General features: G+C 36.2%; 1 protein-coding gene across 1 annotated transcript in view; it reads right to left on the reverse strand.

Annotated features, from left to right (window-relative positions):
- Positions 1-25,316, reverse strand: part of SPAG16 (sperm associated antigen 16) — a 355,243-nt gene that overhangs the window by 291,287 nt on the left and 38,640 nt on the right. Inside the window, exon 10 of the mRNA XM_085299542.1 lies at positions 1,226-1,348. Within this exon, the coding sequence (XP_085155668.1) occupies positions 1,226-1,348 (123 nt within the window). The remainder of the gene's footprint in view (positions 1-1,225; positions 1,349-25,316) is intronic.

The following is a 25,316-nucleotide window of genomic DNA, read 5'->3' on the forward strand; positions in this document are numbered from 1 at the left end:
AGCAACACAGTTGCCAGTCACAAGGTTTCCTTCCCAAYTGGACCAATATGAGTATGCAATATAAGGAAAATTATTCAAAATATTACTTTGCATATACATTACAGATTAGCCAGAGCAAAAACCAAAATGAAGTATGCAAAAGCCTGCCAACCAAGGCAAAAACTCAAAGCAGCACAATGAATATTTAATACAAAACATGGGCAGTCACTTAAACATATGAACTTTCCACTAAAATGTGAGCATAGCTTCTGTCTTCAAAGATAAGCATTCCCGTGGACCCAACCCCAAAAAGCATTTCTGAATTTGTACCAACACTTCATTTCACTTTGATTTCATGCACTGTTTTATATAGTTTGATACTCTTATTTCTTCACAACATTTTTTTTTTTTTTTGGCAATTCACTGAAATTTCAAGCACAACCAACATAGGAACCAAGTTGCCCAAGGTTTTAGACTTTTTAAAAAATAACTATATCGGATTGTGTTTCTTGAATTCAACAAGAAATTAAGCCACYGAAGGTGTAGAAATATATTTTTTCTTTAAGGAAATACTTTCAGACATAATCTACTTGCAGTTCAAGTGCAATATGAACAGCATCRAGCTACATAAAATTTATTTCAATGGGAAAAAACAATAAATCTAACTCTTTTAAACAAATATAAAAGATATTTSTATCTAGACAATTTGTCAGAAATGCCTAAACTTTAAAAATATGTTAAAGGTATTTGCAAAGATTTTGATGTTTATTCCTCCTCAGCCTGCAGCTAGCAAGTTCTGAAATGTCACTGCTTAAAGGCTRTTGCACATTTAAACTAATCTAAATTTAAATTCTTCTGATTTTTAACCTAAGGGAATAAACTGCAATCAAACACAAACTGCAAAAATATTCAGCATTATAATTCAGTATCCTGGAACCCTGAGTTTGTAGTCATCTCTGGACTCCATTTTTATATGCACTAACCAAATCCTACCATTCCTACATAAAAGATGAATCTCAAAATCGCTAAACCATTCTGCCTGGGTGTTCTACTGTATTTATGCTCTAAGTTTTGTGATCATTTTTTCCACTTTCATATTCTTCAGAGAGCGTCCCTCTGACTGCTGCCCGTAATCTTTCAGAAAGGTACTTAAAGCAAAAGCATCCCAATGACCTGCTGAAAAATAAAACTCAGCATGTATGTAACAATAAATATAACATACTCCTAGCAGTGAGCTGGTAGGAACCATTAAGTCATGCGCTTTTAGAGTGTTGCTCAATCTATATACTCTAGATTTCAGGGGCTGAGTATATTCTTTGGTAGAAGCAAGGTATGGGTTCACTTGATTATCTACAGGGAACTCTGAATCCTGGCAAAGAGAGCAAAACGAGAGATTAATTCTCAGGAATGCTGCATAAGTTTATACAGCATACTACTCACTATGCTACTCTTAAAAGCACAATTTTGCCTTATTTTTCCTCACTATTTTCCCCACTGTTCACTTTTCAATGTTTTAAATCACTGTTGTCCCTGTTTTACAAATCGTGATACGTAGCTGAAGTGAGTACAAGTATATTTGGAAGACCAGAGCCTGTAGTGGACAGCTGAATATTATAACACTTGTTAATTTATTCTTCTAAAATTATATTCCTTTGGGTTAACCTCTGAACAGTTAGGTCAACATAGTATTGCTCTAGAAAGATCAATGGTCAGTACTAATTATCAGCAACCAAATTTATATTCATCAAAATATCATCAAAACCTCCTGCCCCCAAACTCAAAAAAGCAGCTATGTTGTTCAACATATCAGGAAAGAAGCAACTCTACACTGTGGATACTGTGAGATATATTCAAAAATGACAAAACAAATTCTGCTGTTATTTACACTCATAACAAAGTTTCTGCAACTTTGTAGGTATTAGTAATAAAAAGTTGGTCTGATGCTTTTGTTACAAAAGTCATTTTTGTACCTGCTACTGAATACAATATGATGCTGAAAAATGATGGCTGTTAAGTCATTAGCATGAAATCTCCTGCATTACATTCAAAACAATGTCTTCAATAAGTATTTGCTGGAAGACAGGCAAAAGTTAATGTCAAATAGCTTCCTTGTAAATGCATTATTTTTCTTCAATCAAAAAATTTGTTCAATAGAAGTTTAAAACTACCAAAGACACACAATTATCTATCCTACACTGTACCATCTCATGGTTAAAAAAGTTTACTTTTAAAAATCTCATTTCATCTACTGGCAGCCAGAAAAAACTCCTTCAGACTAATGGAGAACAGATAAAGTTCAGTAGCACTGTCAAGCTTAGCGCAGCAAGGCACATGATACAATCACTGAATAGTCCGTAACAGTTAAATTAAGCAATTTCCATTATGATTCTCAACTGTGGCAACAGAGAGAGGAGGTGGCTGTGGGTGTACATATCAATGATACAATGAAAAGGAAAGGAGACACAAGTAAATCTTTTCTCCCCTCCTTCCAATGTATGCATGTATGTACGTAATGTATCATGCACTGTGAGCAACTCCAAGCAGTACCTCCCACAGAGCACCATTACTTGGGTAAGGAGCTCATTTTCTCTACTTGAATAAAAATTGAAGGACAACTTTCAGACAAGCAGCACCATCCTAATAAAACTCAGCAAGACAGTAACTCTTTTTGGACACAGCCCTGAAACTCCAGGTTGCAATCCAGAGGAGACACTTGCCAAGTCAGCTGCTGAGGCTGCTCAACAGCATTAACTTCATTGATAGATTGCTCCACATTCGCAGCTTTTTAATAGCCTCTCCAAAACAGCAATCCACTGAGACAGCATCTTCCTTGAATCTGTGTCTTTTTACAATTGAAGACCCAAACAAAATAAAAGGACAAAGGCAGGCCTATCACTCAGGATGTGCAAGGAGGTCTCTGTCCTCAAAATCTGGGACTTTGGGGAAAAACAGGAAAACTAATTAATTTGAGATTCTGATTAAACTAATTACACATTTGATCTGAATTCAGAATGAACCCTGAGGATATCTTAAAACTACACCGTGGAGACTTATCTCTTTTGGTGGAAGTGACAATCTTTAGAAAAAACATCCTCATCAACCGGTAACGGAAGGCAAAAATCAGATAGTGATTGAAGTGGATGGCTCTGCAAAGATTCACAGATAATCCTTACAATCTGCCATAGGACTAGGTTCCTAGAAAGATCCAAACTTTTCAGATAAATACCGAGTAGGTAGAGAAGTTCTAAAATACTGAGCACCAAAACAATGGTAAGATATCCTGAGCTGTCAGCCCAGTATTCCTCAGCTCCAGCAGTTAGCCTAAATGAGTAAAGACCTACAGAATTATCGCTGGAGTACACCCACAACTAGGAGCTGAAAATCTGGTTCATTGGACACAAGCAGCGGAGTCGTTCTCGCTATTGATCAAGGTCTCCCTTACTGCAGGGCTGATGCTCAGCATTTGTACCGTCAGCTAGAAGCAGCTTGAGTTTCAGTCCCAAACCTTCTCAAATCGACCTCGAGTCAAGACATGAGCAGACCGAGCTGTCAGGCTCTTCACCAGGAAGCGCACACATTTTCTGGAGCCAGATTTGGCTCTGCCAGGCAAGGGGCAGAAAGGATCACAGTGCGAGGGTTCCGGAGGAGAGGAAAGCAGCACACCAGCTYTCCAAAGCAGGCAACTAGGACCCCAGAAAGAAATTTGTCTTCTGTTAGAATGGCCCCTCATACTGATGTTTCAAGGCAAAGAAACAGACTTCAAAGTACTTTCAGCTAGGTATTTAGGCATTATCTGCACTTGTCATTAACAATCAGCTGGAACTAAGCAACTCTTCAGGACTTTAGGGAGGCAAATCACATATAGGTGTTCAAAGCTCAAACTAAATCCAAGAGATCAGCTCTGCTGGAGAGTTGATCTTAATTCTCATATATAAGCTGCTTGACACAGAATCTAGTTAAAAATTCTGTCATTGACTGCACATGATGACCTTAGCTGCATTTGAGCATCAAGTTATTTAGAGGTGAACATGTACTCTATAACTTGGACAGATACTTCAGACAAAAAGAAATTTTTCCCTTAAATGACTGCACTTTTAGTATTAGACACAGTAAGCCTCTGACATATCACAAGTCACTGTACGATCTGATCGGAAACAGTGGAAAGTRCATACAAGTTAACAGCATGACTACATAGAGTCCACTTGGTATCACCTAGGCACAGTTGGCTACACGTCCCAAATTGGGGATTAAACAAGTACGATCGATTAACATAATGCTGAAAGTATCTTTGAGACCATGCTCGTCTTACAAATTCCTCCAGCAGAACTTTTAGAAAAGCTGAAAACATCTTTGTAGGGACCACAAACAACTTACATTTGCCTAGTACAAGGTGGCAGAAGGCACCAGATTAAGTGGCATCAGGGATGACCTACTTTGACCTGGGACTCTAGAAGTTGAGCAAACAGACAGGAAAACTTCCAGTTACACCAGGCAGCAAAGAGAAGTTATACCACAACAGGGGGCTGAGCTATGCAGAAAGAAAACYTCATGGTTGCAACACGCCTTGAGGAAAGACCTGGATAAGATAAATAGTACAGTAGCAACAGAAAAAAAATGGACTAGAATTGGAAATGGAGACTTAACTGCTTCTTTCTGAGAGATTTCTTGTGCAGGCTGAATTTTTTAATCACAATTTTCCATGATGTTAGAGGAAAGTATGTAAGCTCTGTGACTTACAAAGAGGCAGATCTGTATTCTTTAACAGAATTCTGGATTTTTATCAGCATAATGCTGATAAAAGCCAAAATACATATGTATATTTAATCTTACCGCCTAACTTTCAGTGTGGTCTAAAATATCTAAGATCAGCCAACAGATCAGGAGACTTATCAGCTCTATCCAAGCTAAAGGGATTTATTAAAAATAGATTGTCATTTGAGAACATAAGGAGGGTGACTGTACACAATATATTTTAAGGACTACACTAGTCATCACAAAACCATTTACAAAGACTACAGAGCATTCAAAAGACAGCTGATCATTCACCTTTGCAACATTTTCAGGACACCCTGCTGTGAAAAGCTTCACAAGATGGAAATTACTGTATTCTTTAAAATGCCCATCAACTGCTAAAATTAAGAACAGAATAAAACCAGTGTATTTTAATCTGAAAAGGTACACATGCAGCAGGGGTAAGCACTAACTTTTTTTTCMTAGTTTGTTTACCCTTGGTAGAAGCCACTCAGCTATTTTGAAAGAATGAGCACAGAGCAAATTTCAAAACTACAGACCATCAGGAGAATGTCATTTTGTCTCCCCGTTCTGAACCTCTCCAAACTACATGTTCTACACAGATGCTATTATCCTGAATTAAGCCTCTTAACAAATGATCAAAATCACTATAAATATTAGCTAGTGACTTAATGATCAACACAAATGCTTCAGTTACAGACCCAAGGCCAGGAAGCTGATTTTCAGGAGACTATGGCAACAATCACATATGTAGATTAATATAAACAGTCAAAATTTTATAAAAGAGAAAAAGAAAAAAAAATCAGAAGACTGGGTCAGATAGCAATTGTAGATATTCACTCTCATGTATTTGGTCTTAGACATTTAGGTAAGTTTTATGTCTAAACTATGTTTACGTTTCATCTTTGAAGTGAAGCCAGTGTTGTTCGCAGGAAACTTCACAGTATTATTTCCTATCTTGTAAGCTTTCATAAACATGTAAAACTTGAGCTTCTGACTGCCTTAATGAAGCTCAGATATCACACTTCTCAAACACCAGACTCATTTTTTCTTGGAATGGTAGGGACCTAGAACAGTGAATACCCTAGGACTTAGCTTTCTTTTCTGACTGAGCAGAAGCCAGAGGCTGGCAATCAGGGAGAGCTCAGATGATCAAAATCAACCCCTGTTGTCTTGACCTCAGGTGTTAACAAAGCCACAAGGTGCTAATGAAACACTCATCTTGAACCATAGATGTTACATACATTACCAGCCAAAATAAAGTTTTTCCGCGTTTCCTTAAATATGGTATGAAAAAAGCAACTGTGCCAGACAAATTAATAGTGCCATAACCAAACAGAAGCCTAGCAGGATTTGCAAGAATGCTGCAGCATATCAGGTTCTTAATATGCATCTGAAAAACCAAAGTGATTTAAATTTATCCGAATTTTTCAAATCCCTACACATTATCTGTATCCACAAAAGACTTGATTTGCATTTCTCCCTCTGAGTTCTTCTTGTAAGAGTTGCATATGTTTTTAAGAGTAGAATGAATATCATTCATGTAAAATAATACTCAAACTAATATCTAAGTTCTTAACTCTGTTTGGAAGACACAGAAGATAAACTGAATTAAAAATTCTTCCACCTCAGGGATAAGATGATTTTTGAAAGAAAAGTTAAAAGAAAAGAGAAAATAAACAAAAATCACAAACTGTTTTTTCAAATATTTAGATGTCCAAACATTTCAGAATTAGAAAGTATGTATGTAAAGTTCYCAAATGACTCTACACCTGCATTCTGGGAAGAAAGCATAATGCATTTGTGGCTGAAATTACACATTTTTGTAGAAATATAATGTGAGCTTTCCTGGTAAATATTTACACTAAGCAGAGAGTACAAACTGTGCTCCAGACAAATCTCTGAAACCATTCCCCACAAAAATCTGTATGCTTTCCAAATTTAGGAATCATTAAAATGCATCTGTAGTAGTTATTATACACAGGCTAAAGAGCAAAGTAAAAGGTTATCTGAACGTCAGTACAGTCCTAATCCATGCCACTTTCTCCGTATAAATCTTAGAAGAGTTACATGCTCCTTGTCTTACAAATTTTTACCTTTCAAGAACTACAAGCTATTTTAAAATGCGTGTTAATAAATTTATACATTTTAAATTATGATGTAATAAAAAAAGCATAGAAATCAACATTTTTTTGTAAACTTTCTCATTGAATTTCTGGAACTAGACCAATTACTAAGCATAATGAGACTGACTTATTTCAGAGCGGAGCAATTCTAGAAAGCCTAAATCTAGGCGCTCAGAATAGAACTAACCAAAAAATCCTGCATTTTTCCAGTAGAAAAACTAGATATTTTTTCAGGAAATAACTCATCAAATTACAGTAAATTTCACAGATCACACAGTAAAAAGATGACAAAAAATTTAGCATTTCTATCACTGTTTACAAAGTACCAGTGTTCAAAACATTCAATTCTTCTGATTTTTGTCATCAACAATGCAATGAACTCTTCCAAACACATTTCTGAAATAATAGCTTCCACTCCCTCTGGCACAATAATCCTTCATTTTACTAGAAACAGATTCAGCTTTAATTATGGARAAAACTCATATCTACAATTCATATCGTACAGTTTGGATAGTACRAACTGCAGTAGTATTTGTCATGGCCAGGTGAAATGCTGATTTCAATAGTTCCAATACATACAAGGTGAAAGTCACATTTTAAATATATCAAGCGTATATATTAGCCATTTCTCGGCTGAAAAGGTCTCCAGAGTTCAGAACCAACACCAGTTCTACGGGATCTCAAAGTATTTCCAAAATATATTTTTATTGTATCAACAGTAGTCAGAACTTCAGTTGATGTGAGGTATAGCTGAGTACGCAGCTTCCGAGTTTCTCAAAAGGAGCACAAACATGCTACATATAAAATTATAAGTCAGTATGTAACGTTTCCCCAGTTATAAATATTTATCACTGCAAAAATAAACGTCATACCCTTACCTGAACTTTGTGATGCAGAAAATGTGACTATAAGGATGGCCCCTCAGCAAATTTTGGCAATGAAAGAAGTGTCCTTGTTTAATCCCAGGTCTATTATTTTTCAACCRCTAAGCCCCGAGGGTAGCGGAGAATCCATTACACAAGTTAAGATCTTGCATAACAAGGCTTTGTTAAACATATTACTGAAACACATTGATTGCAAGGACCGGTGCTCCATCAGCAAGGGGAATATGCATGCTAAAATTCAAGAAATGGATGTACTTAGAGCACTAGGCAGCCAAGGCAATACATTATTTTTCATTCATTTTTGTATCTGTAGTGTACTGAACATCTGTACTACAAACATGGAAATGCTTTAAGCTTTCCTCTTACATTGGGATGGAAAACAAAGTAACACGTTGCCTACCTGTGAAATCAAACATCCTATTACTTTATCATCAAAGGCAAGGAACATTAAATCCAAAACAGCATCCTAGGATCTCTGACCCACAACTATTCCGAACACACGCCCTCAGTACCTGAGGGTGGTAAAAGCCAACAGCGCRTTGCCTCTGCCCAGACTATCATTTAGAAACTTCACCACCACTGTTATCTGAGGTTTACAGGTGAAACACTGTCAGCCAGCCACAGCTGGCCACAGCCCTCACTCCACTCGCACGCAGTGTTCCCATAGCGCTCAAAACACTAACAGAAGGGAACGAGCAACATTAGCTCGATTTATCTCATAGGCACAAGGAAGATGTTCAAACAGGAAATCCCCCTTTATCCATTAATCACTTTAATGATTACCTAGGAGCCCTACACAAACCAAGACTSCATGAACTCATGGAATCATTCCCTCACAGGTTAATATATGAAAACACATCAAAACAGAGAAGTAATGCATACTATTTTCCAGATAAAAACCTGAAAATGGTCATATACCATAGAAGGATTTAGTGATTTACTGCAGGTCAAGCTGAAATTCTCTATTAGAGTCTGTAAACCAAATTCTTATCTTCTGGGTCTCAGATCATTGCTTTAATTCTCCTCCTTGTCTTCCTGAGAAAGGTTATCTAATTAAGACAACATTAAAGCTCCTAAAAAGCTTGCTTCTTTCTTGTCCTGAATATTTATAGACTGCCTTCTGCTCCYGACAGCAGTGCTCTTTAGAGCAAGTCTGCCGCCTTCATCTTCCTTGAGGAAGATGATGCAAGAGATTCTCATTTGTGARAACACATAAAAGCCAATGAATCGGTAAGCAGGCCCAATCTAAATCACACAGCTGAGAAAACACAGCATGGTTTAAACCAACTTGAGTGTTTTCTGCTTTGTATTACTGAAATCACAGCTCAGCCTTATCTGTATCATTACATAACTCTAGGTTTCTCTTTACTCAGATGTTAAAAATGCAGGTCAGAGCTSGCTTCACTATGCAGCAACACCAAGYCTTGTTACTTAATTACCAAAAAAACCACAACTTTAACTCGAAGCAAAGATCATCAGGCAGTATTTTGGTGATTCAAAGTCCCTTGGCAAGGAAAGAGTAGAAGAAATCTAATTCTCGGAAAAGTACATCAACTGTGCATCGATGGTAGCAGTTCTGCTTTGAAAATTATAYAGGTCCTATTTTGCAGGGACATGTGCAAGAGTCTCAATCATAGTTGCACCTCCTGAGATATCCGTATACTCACTTCAATGCAAATCGTATAATTTTTTTTGTTAAGAAATGAGAAGTCAYGAAAATGACATTTTTCTTGGGAACATAGCTCCTGTATATGTGTAGGTCTCACTCAACATACTCTAAGCTTGTGTCATTGCTCAAGTATTTAAAAAAAAAATGTTTTTCCTTCTCACCCAAAATGAATAACTGTTCACTTCTGCACTTGGAAAAAGTACTGCGTTAATCAGTGAAGCTGCTCTCCTTTACCACTGAAATTATCTTTTTAATCAAAGTTAAGAGGGGAAAAACTGTTAAGAATTGTTTTTTTTTTTCTAAAAACTGTACATTATGGAGATTTTATTTTGAATTTTCTTTTCCTTTGGATGAAACATGGCAGTATTAGCATCTCTATCCTTTAAATCTAAGTATTAAAGCAGTGCCACAGAAATCAGTAGACCTTCTCAGAAACTTTATGAAATCTGTAGTTTTACATAGTTTGACTAGAGCTTTAGCTTTACACTGCATCTCAATTTTTGCTTAAACTATCATAACCTTCAAAAAGGTCTGGGGATTACCATGAATCACATGCTCAAGTCATGGGAATAAGCATTAGTACTTATAAAATACAAATTTATAAATGAAAAGGGGAAAATATTCTTGCTATAATTGCTCACAATGAATTAATTTTAGTCATGATACAATCAAAAATAATGTTCCCAAATTGGTTAAAACACTTAAGTAAACTGGAATTTTCAAACTCCATTTTTTCTCAACTTTTAGTTTTCACAAGAATTGGAAGATTCTTAGTAAAAGATCTGAACAATGACCATTAAGATGACAAATGCTATTTAAATTTATTTSAAAGTAAATTTTAAAGAAAGATTCAAAACAATTCTTATTTCCCTATTTTGCATGAGAAAAACTGATACTGTACTCTGTCTTCAAACATAAGTGGAGGACTTTTTGTGCAACGGAAATAGGTTTCTTCAAAAACTACCAAATATTAAGCAAGGAACTACAGAATTAAGTGTTTTGTTGCAAGAATCACAGAAAATTAATACAGAATACTGAGTTACCACATTTTATTTTCTTTGTTTTCTGTAATTGAAAGAATCTTGTTTTTAGCAGTATGAAAAAAAAACTGAATGTAAAGACACTCAGTGTATCCACTGAACAGAATGCCATTACCATAATATTTGGTAGCCAATGCTGCATGACTCAACACAAAACTCAATTTCAAGTTTTCTAGTAATACAGTATCTGTAGAACAACATGTTTATACTTTGCTTTACTATTTTAGTCCTGACTGCAATTATTSTACAAACATCTGAAGTTTAAGGAAGGGAAGTTCAAAGCAATAGCAGGAGAACACAATAAAACTTTTATTGCATACTACATCTTGCTTGGCTCACTAATAAAAAACATAAAAATCACCTACAGAGGTTGTAGCCACATAAATCCTCCTTACTCAGCTTCATAACTCTGACACTTTCCTCTTTTTCTTTTTTTTTTTTTAAATAAACATAGCGATTATATGTAACAGGCAGTAAAAGTCAGATTAATTAAAAGAGCCAATGTAAAATGCTTCAGACTTCACATTCAAGGCTATTGTGCTCATKCAATTGTTCAGCCTGTTTCTGAAGTGGTGCTAATAGTACATTTTTACTTTAAACTGCTCCTAATAGCATCAGTTTTTAAGGGTCTGCCGAGGCCAGTCTTCATACAAGCACTGCCTATACTACTAAGAAACCAGAAGAGTAGCAATGCTGTAAAAACAGAACTACATCTCAGATACTTGATACCTTTTTGTACTAGAGCTCCTATTGGCATTGGTTAAAATTTCTCAACAATAGAAAGGATACACTTTAAAGTTAAAAAGCTGCTGCGCATAATCAGTGTTTTATTACTTTTACCATGGCTGTTAAAACTGTACTTCTCAATGATTACTAAACAGAGATTTGAAAAATAAAAGGAAGGCAATGATTACAGAAACATCCATCACCAAATCGTAATGATTTTGTTCAAATTTTCACCACTACTCCTTGTTTAGCTCTTATTATCACTATTTCAAGAAAGCATAGAGGAAAAACAAATCCTTACGCTATACAAAGCGGCACCCAACCCTATAGAAATAAAACAACTCCAGTAACCTTTTAGCTTCTGCTAAAGCATAAAAACTTTAGTAAATACCTAAAGTAAATCACATTTCTTAGTTTAAAGCAGCATCATTGTGAATGATGGGACAACAGACCACTCCTACGTGGACCGTATCATAATTTGTACGCTAGAGACAAATAGAAACATTCACCTAAATATTCCATCTCCGTGATTAATACCAATCAACAGTCTTTGCGTGGTATTCCTGGGGAAAGGCCTAATTCACCAGGTAAGTGTGTAGTCTTTCAGAGCTAAATATCATCTCAATTCCGCTTAGATCGGTGGGCCCAGTCCAGACAGGCTTGATCTTTTTTACCAAAACTAGACAGTCAAAAATGAACAAAAAAAAGTCAAAAACCATCTTCAACCTCTATTCAAGCATTCATAAGTGTTCTTTAAAAGGTTACTTAAGTGAGTAACTATTTACCTCAAACATACTTTTAGCCACTTTTGATCACTTTATCTAGTCTGTCATAGGATGCAGCACGAGCAGCAATCTCTCATGAGTCAATAACATGAGCAAGGAATCACTGAAGCATTTCTAGTACCTGAATATACTATATCTGAGTGATAAGTTCTGTTATGATCTCAGCACCATGTAACAATCATCCATTTTTAATTTATTACTCCTTGAAGGTAGAAATGCAATGAAATATATACAATTAAAGTAAAATCATGCATGTCAATATTGCAACTATACAATTACAACTATAAGATACTTGTACTGATATATCTGGATTTTAAGTTTTTRCTTTTGGCTACCACTAGCAGAAGTTATTGTAAGTTCTATTACACACAAAGAATACATTCAGTAATATTCTACTGGCAGTGATCCTGAATGCCTTGACCTGATGCTCCTTCTCATGGCATCATCAGATCCTACAGACAGTGTACACTCAAGACAGCATACACTCCAGTTCCTTTTTCAGAATAGTATTATCTATCATATAGTCAATCCTTTAGTAGGTGGAAAAAAACTATGTTTATACATCATATAAATGTACAGCACAATCACATATGTATGCTAATTTTACACAAACAAGTGAAAATGCTGTTACAAAACCCAACTTGATCACTTGCCAAGGTATAGTAAACCACATTAATGAAAACACTGCAATAAATTAAGATACAAGGCATGCATTTGGATGCCTAAATTTTCTTAAGAGTTTTCTAARTCACAATTAAACATATGTTATTCTTGAAGATATTTGTGTCTCTTCCTTAAAAAAGCCTGTGCTTGAGAAAAATACTGTATTTATGATCAGTGGTAAAAACCAATGGTGCAATAAAGTACGCAAAATTCTACAAAACAATTTTATTTTGTAGATTTAAATTTTGCTTACAGTGCAATTAAACTTCAGGGATATCTTAAATTACTGCAACATATGCTGCATAGGCCATGCAAGTTGATTAGGCATGTTAAAGAGGCAATTCTGATTATATGATAGACAGAGTTACTTCAGCTTTTTGGCATACTTAAAAAGAAGTTGCAGTATCATGATTTCTTTTTATATATATATATATGAAAAATCACTTCTCATAGCAGTTAATGAGCTCTCTCTACTACAGTGTTCTATAGTACAAGTGATTAACAACTTCAGATGTTTCCTTTCCAAATGGGTTGTCTTATTCCTGGTTTTGGTTCTTTGAAACAGATGAATGATTCCAATTTGATAAACATCACAAGTTCAAATCTAAATACAAAAATCACTAGATCCTACCTACAGATACATGCATCAAGGATACCACGGCATCACTTTTAATAAATCACAGCGTATATATCAAATCTATATTTCATGTACGATTTACTCAACAACAGTTAGAAACTGGTTGAAAGACTCTAGGGTTAGAGGCAGCAACAGTCAGCCTGCTGTGCCATTTGGGAAACTAGTGTTAAACACACACATTTACACATGTGAACGAAGACACTCTTAAATTTTGTTCACATTATGCAGTAAGTTATCCTAAAATATATATGGTTAGAGCATGGTGCTAATAATGTCAAGGTCACGGGTTCGATCCCTGTACAGGCCACTCGCCTGAGGGTTGGACTAAATGACCTCCAGAGGTCCCTTCCAACCACACCAATTCTATGATACATGCTAGTATAATTTGTATTACATTGAGAGCATACCATAGCCTCCTGCGGGCCACCTCGTCCTCTTAGCTCCATAGCCCCACCGCTTCTCCCTGAGCCGCTTGCATTTGTCAGATAAGCATTTCTAGGTAATTCACTGCGTTATGTGAACTCCGTTTGTGTGTTTTCATTCAGATGCGCAAATTTCTCATGCATCTCTACCACCAGTGATGGTAAGCTGCCAGGCTGCTGCCACCTCCTAGGCTGCACAGGGGGGATATACCCCAACATTACCGCACCCACCCTAGAAGGCTGCGGCTGCCCCTCTCCAAGCAGCCRGCTGCAGTGCTAAGGAAGATCTGGGCTGCTGCAATAGCAATTCTTAACTGCTGCTCTGCATTTCACCCATAAACATGAAAAGGGAGTGTATTACACCAAGGGCAAGCTTCCTGGAGCCTGAATTCAGGCTGTGGGCTGTAAGTCAGCCCACCCTGAGTATGTACCAGCATAAGTTGCTGTCATCCTAAGGTACATCATTAAAAAGTAGCTATTACATCCATAATTTTCTCTCCTGATAGTTTATGTAAAGATTTGGCCCAAATTTTGCCTCAATTTCATTTTAAAATGAAATTAGGTGCTTTTTAACARTTTTAAGAGTTTAGCACATATCTATTTGTATCAGAACTACTAAGCAACAAAGTAATTTTAAACTTTTGACAAGGTATAAGATAGAAAATTACTTTTCACCTAATATAGTACAAACGTCTGTTTTATTTCTGCAGAATTATCTGGTTATTTCTTCCACAGTATCTTTTCATTCAAATACTCCATTTGGAAAAAGTTTCTCCTGAGCATTATCCATTCTGTGTTTTTTCTTTTTCTCTTTGCTGAGAGATATATTGGACCTCTGTACACCTGACATCAAAACTACCTGCACTTCTACAGATTCCTGATGTACCTAGGAAATAACATTAACTGTGCAGTAGGCTGGGAAAAAGAGGTAAAATGATTTCTCATTTTAGCAAGTCAATGCGGAAAGTGTGAAATGTGGCAATACTGATGCTACAATTCCAAATAACATTAACTTTGCTATTCTTTTTCCTTTACCAGTTTTCCAATTATTAACAAACAAGTTTCACTTTCCCTTAAAACAGCAGTCCACTTTTAAGGCACTGTCAGGAACCTCAAAAATTGTACTTAYGTCGTCAGTATCTAGTATATGTTAACTTTTCACATATCCTAATGTTCATATTGTAATCTCAATAACTGTTTCAAGCACATAGAGTTTACTAAGGTTCATATATCAATATAATAAACCAGTAAACACATTCAGGGACCATTAGTTATTGATTTCTTTGCAATTACCCTTTATAGGTGCTGTCCACATTACTCCCCCTTGTATTTAATCTTACTGATCCCGTTTCAGGACAATTTATTAAGTAGTAACTGCTATTCCAAGCTCCACAGAGTCATTAATTATGAAAACAAAGCCGCCAGACTACCCTAACATAGGTTTTAAAGGTACAAAGCACAGAACTTGCCAATACAGAATAGTAACAGACTAACAAAAACTAACTGCTTACAATAATTGTTAACAACTGGTATACAAAATAGTGATTATCTAATACTGTAACTCAGCAGAAGTATTTTCAGCATTGTAGGAAGCAGATACTACAGAAATTGCAAGTGAAGCACAAGCATACTGACTTCAAGCATACAAGCAGTGAAACAGGGAGCTGCCAGAACTGGGAAGTGCCTTCAGGTACAAACAAGCCAGTCTGTCCTAAATTCATCAATACCCAGATTATAAAGTCAAAATGAACAATTTCTGTAATTTCTTTTGGATTCCATGAAACCCAAGCCACTTCCTGCTCTTTCTTGAATTAATTTCCATCTGAACTAGACATAATTAAAAAAAAAAGCCATGATTTAGAGATCTTTGGAAACTTTCAAAATTGTAGAAATTACTGTAACTGCCTGTATTTCACCACATAGTTAACTAAACTTAGTGCTAAAAAACAACTATTTTCTGATCCAAGATGTCCTCAGATTCCATTTACTTTTACTGGCTCTTCTACTTCTGTCTGCTAAGTGAACAGCTCTTAGGAAAATACTTTGTTCCCTCTGCAGATAGTCATGATGGAGAGACTACTTAATTTGTGAAACTAAACATTTTTCAAATTTTTAAATTTTTGCTATTCCCATATTCTTTACCCTTATTATACCACCATCATACACAAAAATTTACTTTTCCTAAATATTCCCTGCCTTAGACCCATGAGCACTGCATACAGACTTTTGTTCACCATTTACAATTTTCAACTCATTTTTAGAATCATTCCATCCTAGTAATGAACTCTGCTCTGTATAAATACTTTTAGATAACTTTAGCAGCAACTGCAGTAAAAAGCATTTTTAATTGCATTTAGTTTACCACATGATTCAGACCTCTCTGCATCCATTACCCAGTCCCTTTATGAACTAACACTTCTCCAACACGGCACCTGTAAACTTCATCTTTAATCAAGTTAAATGACCTGAGGTTTACTTCAGGTCATGTATAACATTAAATAGCTTCAGGAAAAAAAAAAAAAAAAAAAAAAAAGGGATCTCTGAAAGATCCCTTGAAAACATTCGATGATTTTCTGGTTTAGATTTTGTGTCAAAATTTACTATATTAGCAATACGACTTAGGTTGCCTTTGGGTAGCAAGTACTTAATAAAGCCATGATAGTCCATTCAGGTACCTTACAGACATCTATTATATCAATACAGACATCTTTCCATACAATTAAAGATGTGGATTGTATTTTTTGTTGTTTTTTTTACAATCATAGGATAATTTGAAATAATTTTAGTACTAATTATACACATTTCTTTAGTTCTCAATATTATTCAAGGTCTCCATTTCATAAGTCACATTTTACATTTTACATCTTGAACAGTTTCAGAAGTATCCACAGATTTCTACCACAACCACCCACAACCAATTTCTTAGAACAGGAAGAGGTGAAAGGAGTTAGTTTATTCCAAGTTACACAACTGAAAGATTGTACTTCTGTGGGGTATCAGAACTGCAAGATTTTACTTTGAAGTCTAGTCCACACTTTCTCTATAGAAAGCTAATTCATTTATGTGGGTTAGAACCAATAGCATGGAGACCTAAAATAAGTTTTACTCTAAAAAACAGCAAAGATTTACCCAATAAATCTGTTTTGTTTGCATTCAAAATTATACGTCCTTAGTCAGAATGCAAGTAAAAGTTTGTATCATTTTTTACTACTCTTAGCCCTTCACAGGCAATTCATTTTTGAAAAGTAAGTACTATTTGCCTTTTTAGGGCTCCCTTTTCAAAACAGAACTACACTATAAAACACAACAGCTTTTTGTTCTTTCTGTCCTTCCAAGGACAATTCTTTCTACTCATTTACAGACCAAACCAGAACAACTTGCAATCTCATTCTAAATCCATGCACTTTGGCACTGCCTTAATTTCAAAACTTGCATCAGATGTTCATTCATATTAGCCACAGCATAGGATGTTTATGACAAACACAGGTATTTGCTTTTGATGATTGTTCTGTATCAATATACTACTGTGTGTTCAGAGAGTAAAGATATAGCCAGTAAGGAGTTAAAAGTGAACAAAACTCCCAAAATCCACAGACAATGGCCATGAGCCTAACACCTGCAGAAACAGTACCAGAAATCTACGACAAAGCAAGAGAAAACACCCCAAACTATCAGAGAGAAATTAATAAACTATCAGATCAGGTTGAATTAGTCTGTTCTAATTCACAGGATACTCTTAGAGGAAAAAAAAAAAAAAGGTTCTGGAAAAAACAAAAGGACAATCTGGAGGTACGGGGAGGAAGATACTGGTGGCAAAAAGAAGCTGAGAGGTAGATACTCCAAAGAACTCTGCCTTAGAGTATACAGAGCCTAGAAGCACACAAAATTAAAGAGAATAAAATAAATTCTCATCCTGAATTCACACAGATTTAACACACTAAGAAGGTAAATGGTTATCTCCGCATACTACTACATTTTTGTTGGAAAGGTCATCCACAATAGGAGTGCTTTCCCACAACATATTCAAACACCACAGGAATATCGAATGTACAAAAAGACTAAGGTTCATTTAAAGTCTCATACTGACATCTATAGATTTTTCAAATCCAGCTTGAAACATAGGCCAAGAGGAAGGAGGAGGGAAGGACACAAAAACCAGTAAAAAAGGGTGAGTACTTGAAAAAGCTTTGGACATTTCAGAAGCTGAAACTATTCCTATTCACAGTGCAATTATGCGTTTTGTGGCAATCTAACCACAGTTCCAGGCTGCGCTAGGCAATAACTTAGGAGGTTATTCTCCAGACAGCTCTCAGTTAAAACACTGCTGTAAGACAGTAACATCCCTCTCTCCTTCCTCCTCTCCAAAAAACAATCCAAATATTTGTCTTCTTTTAGCTGAAGCGAAACCTAACCATAGAAGCTGTGCAAGAACAGCATTTCCTTACTCCCAACCTATTTTTCCAGCTGAACAACAGGCTGTTTGGTTTGCAAACCTTTCCACAGCACAAAGATGTTCTAGAACATTTCACAGTTCCTTCAAGCTGGAGGGTCTCTAAGGATGCAGTAGTCCTGTAGTATCCTACAGAGTGATGTCCCAGAGAAAACTTGAGTTGAAGATAAAAATTAGTCATTTAAAAGTGAAATTTATACATAGCTTCTTCCTGTGTCAAGAGAATAATTAAAAAAAAAAAAACAGTAAACCCTCTTTCAGAAGAACTGTGCCTTCTTCAGCATTACATTCCAATCAACTTCCAGGCTCGCTACAAAAGGTACTTTTAGTGCTCTGATAACTTCTTAAAGTCTAAAATATCATGGTACAGAAAAATGCTAAAATAAGTGCCGACTTTGCAGCCCCTGCTGTTCTGGGTTTCTGATTGAATATTTAAACAGAAAATGTACAAAGCACAGCACTAACAGTAAGTCAAAGATAGACAATTTATGCTTAAGGTATGCTCAGGGATTCAAGAGACCTAATTTTAATTCTAGGTTTACATCTGCTCCCTGGGCAAATAACTGACAAGCTACACATTTGCAGAGCAAGTCACCTTTTTCTACATTTTAGTTTCCTATTTAAAGAGTGGATATAAAAATGTCATCTTCTCATCCTTCACTTTCTCTTTCCATTTCTAGTTTATATTCTGGAGGGGGAGGGGAAGAGAGAGAATACTCTCAGAAGATACAGGCACAGAGACTGGCATAACAGGCACAAATCCTGTTACATTATGTTTATATATTCTGAAATGTTACATAGAAGTATTGTAACTAATATTGGCTTTTAAAGTTAGAGCAAATTGCCTTCTTATAACATACTAACGGGCAATACAAAAAAGAACCTGCTGGGAGAAATAATTCCAAGATGCATTTTTTTAATTGCCCCATTTGCAGACTCACACTCCAGCCATATCTGACTTTTAKCTGTTTTAGTCTGTCTTTTATTCCGCTTATTTTCTATTACAACCTGGAGAGCACAACTCTGTGGTTCAGCTCTCTCAGTGAAATGAAACCGTATTCCCAGAATGTGCTACCACTGTCACCAGGTTCACTCCTCTCGCATGTTTCTGTGCACGTGGTCCTCTGGTCCTTGAGGACCCCGTGCACAGAAACATGCACCCTCACCAGGGAAAGCAACTGCTGTTGCCTCCCTGACTTGTTTCATAAAACTTCTGAGAAGTCTCAGAAGGAAGCTTTTCCTTCATGAGACTGTAAAAACCATACATGGGAGATGACCATGTCCAAAGAGAATTTCAGCTGAAAAGCAATGAGAGTGCCTCTCAAGCAAATAGCTTAGCTGCAATTCTTTTTGCTAGAACAAGCATTAATATTTTTCTCGTCACAGATAGTACTTCAAATAGTCCATGAACATACATCCTCGAACACTAGAAGCAGGAACATACTACATATTTAGATTTTCAGAGTTTCAGGGCTAATAACTTACTTATGAGACTTTAAGAAATAACTAAAAGGGCCTACAGTTTATGCTGCCACAAACACCAAAATGACTTCTTTGGGGTCCTCAGGGATCTTAAGTGGCCTCCCAAATATTACTCCTTGAAATTCAGAAATTTAGAGGCTACAGAATTCCTTTCACTAGATATGAAAGCCAAGATGGAGAAAGGTCTTAGACATTTCTACCGCTAAGCAACACAACTTAACCTGAAACACTCTTTTTAAAACCAAAGTTGGTCTTAACAATAAAGGAGAACTCTCAGAATAGTTTAGAAATAACCAAGTAGAAATAGAGAACATGTTTTCTCTATAGCCACTATTTTGCAGAAGGTAGATAGGATCTCTCATACTTCAAGTTTTTCATGTTCACACTGCTGACAGGAGAAAGCCTATATAGGAAGCGAGCAAACCAAACAATGTCTGTGCTGATCTGCTTCTAGGCTGTAGCACACCTCCACCTGCAATACCCAAGAGCTACCCGCTAAATCATAAGCGCAGACTGCTGGCTTTTAGCAATTGAACAAAACTGCTCAGCCAAGGTTGATCTGAGGCCTGTCTGCTTCACTTTCTATAGCTCAGCACTTCAAACCAGCTCACTGTACCTCTCTGATAAAGCAATGCTAAAAATGCATAAGACAACACTTAGGTAGGTGCTACTTTTTTCAAAATTACCTGAAAAATTGGTGTCTGCGTTCCTACTCAGCAATAGCCTTATCTAGCTCACCTCCTGACATTACTTTTCCAGGTGGGCAGATAGTTTTCAGTCCCTCCTTTCTCCTGTCTAGACTAAACCACAGTAACTACTTTACAATATCGTGCGTAAATCAAATGCTTGTGTTGTACACTCTTCCCCCACCAACACATTTTGTACACAACCATTGTCTGACATTACGCAGAGAGAAGATACTGTCCAATTTTCATAGAAACATTTCTTCTTCTTGAGTTTCTATTTGACTATCATTTTTTCTTAAGCTATTACCCTTGCTTTTTCCATTTCTTTCTCTAKCTAGCAAAGACATTTTATAACAACTTCCTCAATTCTTGAGAATCTACAGTAGTCCTAATCTCATTCACTAAAACTCTCCCTCGAGCTCCGAGTTGCTGGTCAAAAAATAAACAAACTGCCCTCTCTGCGTGCCTGAGCAGGTACGTGTCTCCCTTTTCCACAGTGATTATATTTTTGTGGCAGAGATTCTTAATCAGCTATGAATCTGAATTTCATTTGTAATTTTAAATTAATTTTATGTAAACAGCTGTCTTCCACCTGATCTTGCTGGCATCCTTCTCTGACTTTACTAAAACCTTTAGTATTGCAAGCCACCTTATCCCTTCTTCCTTACAATAAACCCAACTGGATAGCTGTAGGTGTACAAAATTCCCTATGCTATTGTTCTTTTAACAGAATTCTTCTCTCATTCTCTATTCATTTTACAATATAAAAATGTCCTTATGTTTTTCACACACAATTTTAACTATAACTTCCTTGGTGTACTACTTTYGTTCTCTGAAATTTTGAATCACAACAATTTTCTATCTCCTTAAGTTTTTTTCTCCCCTCACCTACAACCCATACCTCTGCCTCATCCCCTGTTTACTTACAGGTCATAGTCATCTGCACRTCTTTACCAATCTTTCAACTCAATTCTCTTTCCAGCTTTCATGTATTCTTAGGCACTTATATGATACGTGGAAAATTATGTAGAACATTACTGCACTTATGTAGAAAAAGAGACTTGCACTGCCTTTTTTCTTAAAAAAAAGTACTGCTCCAGGTATCATGTATTTCAACATGTTTTCACTGTAGAAACAACAGCATACGGACAGGAGTACTGAGCAAAATAGCATTTCTGGAAAATGCCTTTTGGATCAGGACATAAAAGTCTCTGCTGGCAGACCTTCTGTTTCTCATTTCTGATTTAGAGTGAATACTTGCAAACTTCCACCTGTTGGTATTCAAGCAAACAGAATTGTTACAGCTTGCTTTCAATCATACAACACAAGTCCCAAACACCCGATTCACTCTTCTCTTCTGCAGTCCCCCAAACTTGAATACATTTCCGCATTAAGTTGCAGTTTGCCTTTTTATTGCAGCTTCCCTAAAGATCCAATCATCTTAGCCATAGAGTTGTCTTGTCTTTCTCACCTATCATTTCATTCTTCTTTCACTTCTACCCTTAGCTGTCATACCACCACTTCAAATTATTATTTTTTTTTAATGTTCTTCTACTTCTGCCTTCAAGCTGCAGGCACCAAAGCTAATAGTTGGCAAGATATTTCACACCATAAAACTGGAAAATTAAAAAAAACACCTTGCATTTTTTTACTCAAAGTAACTATGGTTACTGAAGAGATTTAACACCTTCTTGAAGATGTTTTTCTGTGGTAACCATTGCCACACATTTGGTAAAAGGCCTGTAACATCTCCATTACAAACTATACCTTCCATCCCCCTATATTTTCCTCTGACAAAATCCTAATACAGTCTCCAAGCTTTCTGCCCTGTACTGAAGAAATATTCTCTGCCTCCAGACCAAGTTCAGAAATTTACTGTAATCACATTGACAACTGTTTAGCTGTTAAAGACCATCTTTTGTGTCATGGATAAAAACAAGACATTCAGAACTGTATTCCCCTACATAAATAATGCTCGGTAACATGTAACAGCCACCACTCTCCTTCTCAACTTCTATTATTCCCACAATTAAATGCATGCTTACCCTTTTTTCAGAAGTTGAAAAAACCTTAGGTTAAATACATACAGCTGATGAATTTCAATAAAAACACTACATTGGGACCCTGATCTGTCAGGATAACCTAGAGACCAAAAAGCTTCCTAAAGGAAATCATTTATTCAGAACAAAAGCATTTAAAAGAAAACCCATTTTAAAATTTAGAAACATGTTATACAAACACCTACTCTACAGTCAGTCAGCAGCAATACACCATCTAGAAAACAAGAGTGTCAGAACACTTCTGATGCCTTCAYTAGTCCTGTGCCTGCTACTGAGTCTCACATACCCCTTCACTGAGGAGTTGATATTATACAAGTTTTCTGTTGCTTCATCTTTCAAGTCAGGTTATAGCATCCTCCTTTCCTCTGAGCAAAGTAAACGTTCAGCTTGACATTTATACTTCAGTATTGTCTGCAATATCTAGTATATACAGTGATGATAACTTATATGCAAAATAACTTCCATAGCACATAACCACATTTTCCTGCAAAGAAGAAGAAATGATATGCTGCAAGAGCATAATTAAAGCTTATTAGGTGTCTCATTTCAGAAGTGGGATCTTAACTCCACATTCCCACATGTCTAAATTATCATCATCTTTTTTAATCCAAGACTTTGGTGCTAGTACAAACTCACACTACTTATGCGTGCTTAGGACCTTAACAGGGCTTCAAAGACACTTTATTAGAAGTTCCTATTGAGAAGTATATTTTCTCCAAAAATTTCATTGCCTGACTGAATCTAAGGATAATGAGAACTAAGCAGAAGATAAATCACTCAACATAAACTCGAGAGTGATGTTTTTGTAAGTCAATTTTTCTTTTTAATTTAGAGCATAAAAAAAATTGAGAGGCTAAAACAGCATAGAAACATCTGGGGGAGAAGCAGCCAAAGTAATAGCTGAGAAGAGCAGTTCAAAGATCTACAGAGAAGATAACACAGCAACTGAACAAAAGATCACTACATAACAAATCTTTGTACTGATATATAGGATGTCTATATTCATAGCTTCTGTACACCCTTTAATAAAAAAGTAAAACACAATGATCCATACAGCAGTAGGAGTTTACCTCACATCACAAAATTCCAGCTTTCTGGGAACAAACATGAACAAGACATGCCTTCTTGTATTTTTGGAATAGGACCAGGCAAAACTTCTAAACATGCAATGGTCAAAAGAACATCTTAAAAGAAAAACAGTAGTTGGTATGAAAATCGTTTTACAAGTAGGCTCAACTCTCACCATGAGACACTTCAACTGTAGACAGKCTTTTAGGATTCTGCAAGAAATAATTAAATTTGACTTCCCCCCAGAAAATGTCACTTACCATAAAGTGCAAAGCAAGCACAAGAATAATTTCACATCACCTGTAGACTCAATTAACAGCTAGCAGCCACAGGGATGATCCTTTTCCTTGGCACCCACCGCAGCTTCCCTTGCGCCAACTAGCCCTATGGTGATGCTCTTCTAACTAAGCTAGCAGAAAACCACCACCACCAGAAAAATGAATTGTTTTCTGTAAAGAACAAAGAGAAGGGGAAACAGGGGCAAAAACTGGAACCCCTTCAGTGGCAACAAGCCATTTAATCTATTTAACTGCAAAGTGAAGCCTTATCCTATGCCAAAGTCTTTTTTCCTGCTGCTCTGGAAACTATATTTTAATTTAGAAAACAGTAAGGTGATTATTAAGATACTAGATAATCAGAAAATTAGCCTCCTCACTACAATATTGTATAAACACTGATTTTAAACAGAAGCTGGATATTTAACTAATATTTTTAGGGAAAAATCTATCAGTAAATAGCCTATATCTATTGTGCATACACCTAAAGCAGGATATAAATTCCAGGTAGATCAGTATCTCATTCTTAAAACACACACTTTTCTTGTGCAGCTAAAGGAAAAATGCTAACCAAATTAGAGCTGATGCAAACTTACCAGATAGCACTAAGTAACAAAAACCGATCTCAGCTGTCATTAATATATTGACTAAAACAATTCAGTTACACACTAAAATAACGTTCAAACGCATTTGACTGGAACAGGCACAAAAAGGTTACACTTTTCCTGTTTCCTCTCATTACTTTTATTACAGTAACTTTTCTGACATGTAGTGATGAATGAATTCAATTTGTAAAAAGATGTTGAGAAGTAATARAAATTGTAGTATTAGGAACAATACTTTTAGTTCCAAAGTCTCCACTTCGACAGCTCTCCTGCCATTCCTAAATTATGAAAGAAAATCTTTTTCTGTTTCAAAGAAACTGAAAAGGATTGTTCCAAAAGGTGGAAATTTTAAGATGCTGCTGAGTAGCTGATACAGCCGAGTCAGAATTGTCCTCTCCACAGGTATCGGTATGCTCTGACCAAGCTTCGAGCCCCAGCTTTGGGGCACGCAGCCTCTTTTACTGGCGTTGATGCTGTCAGCTCAGATTGCTGATGGTGGCTAGCGGCTTCCTCCATGTGTATCCTGGCAAAAACGGAAATAAACTACATAGCGATTGTAAACAAGTCTCTGCCATAGTTTTCTGACTAACTAAAAGAATCAGTTAACTCAGCAGCACCAAGGCTGAAAGCAAATACAAGCATTTTAAACTTTTTTTGCAAGAACATAGCGGTTTAGAATGCAATACAGAATGATCAAACTTAAGTCTGTCCCAAATACTGTCAGTCTCCCTCTTCTCATTYTTTTTATATCTATGCTGTTTATAAAGTACTTAATTGCTACCACCACACTACCTTTAAGAAACAGAACAGCCATACACTGCTGTAAACAAATAGTGCCAGTAAACCCCCTTCAGTTTCTCTTCATCTTTATTTCCAGCCTATGTAGGTTTTTGAGGCCAAAGTAAGTCTGCACACACTGGCTGTTCAAAGGTCTGGTAGCATGGCAAAAATTGGCAGTGCTACTCCAAGGAGAACAAAAAAAAAAAAAAAAAAAAAAAAAAAAAAAA

Source organism: Rhea americana, unplaced genomic scaffold (assembly GCF_003343005.1).
Source record: "Rhea americana isolate MKP2758 unplaced genomic scaffold, rheAme1 scaffold_15, whole genome shotgun sequence".
In the NCBI taxonomy this organism is placed as follows: domain Eukaryota; kingdom Metazoa; phylum Chordata; class Aves; order Rheiformes; family Rheidae; genus Rhea; species Rhea americana.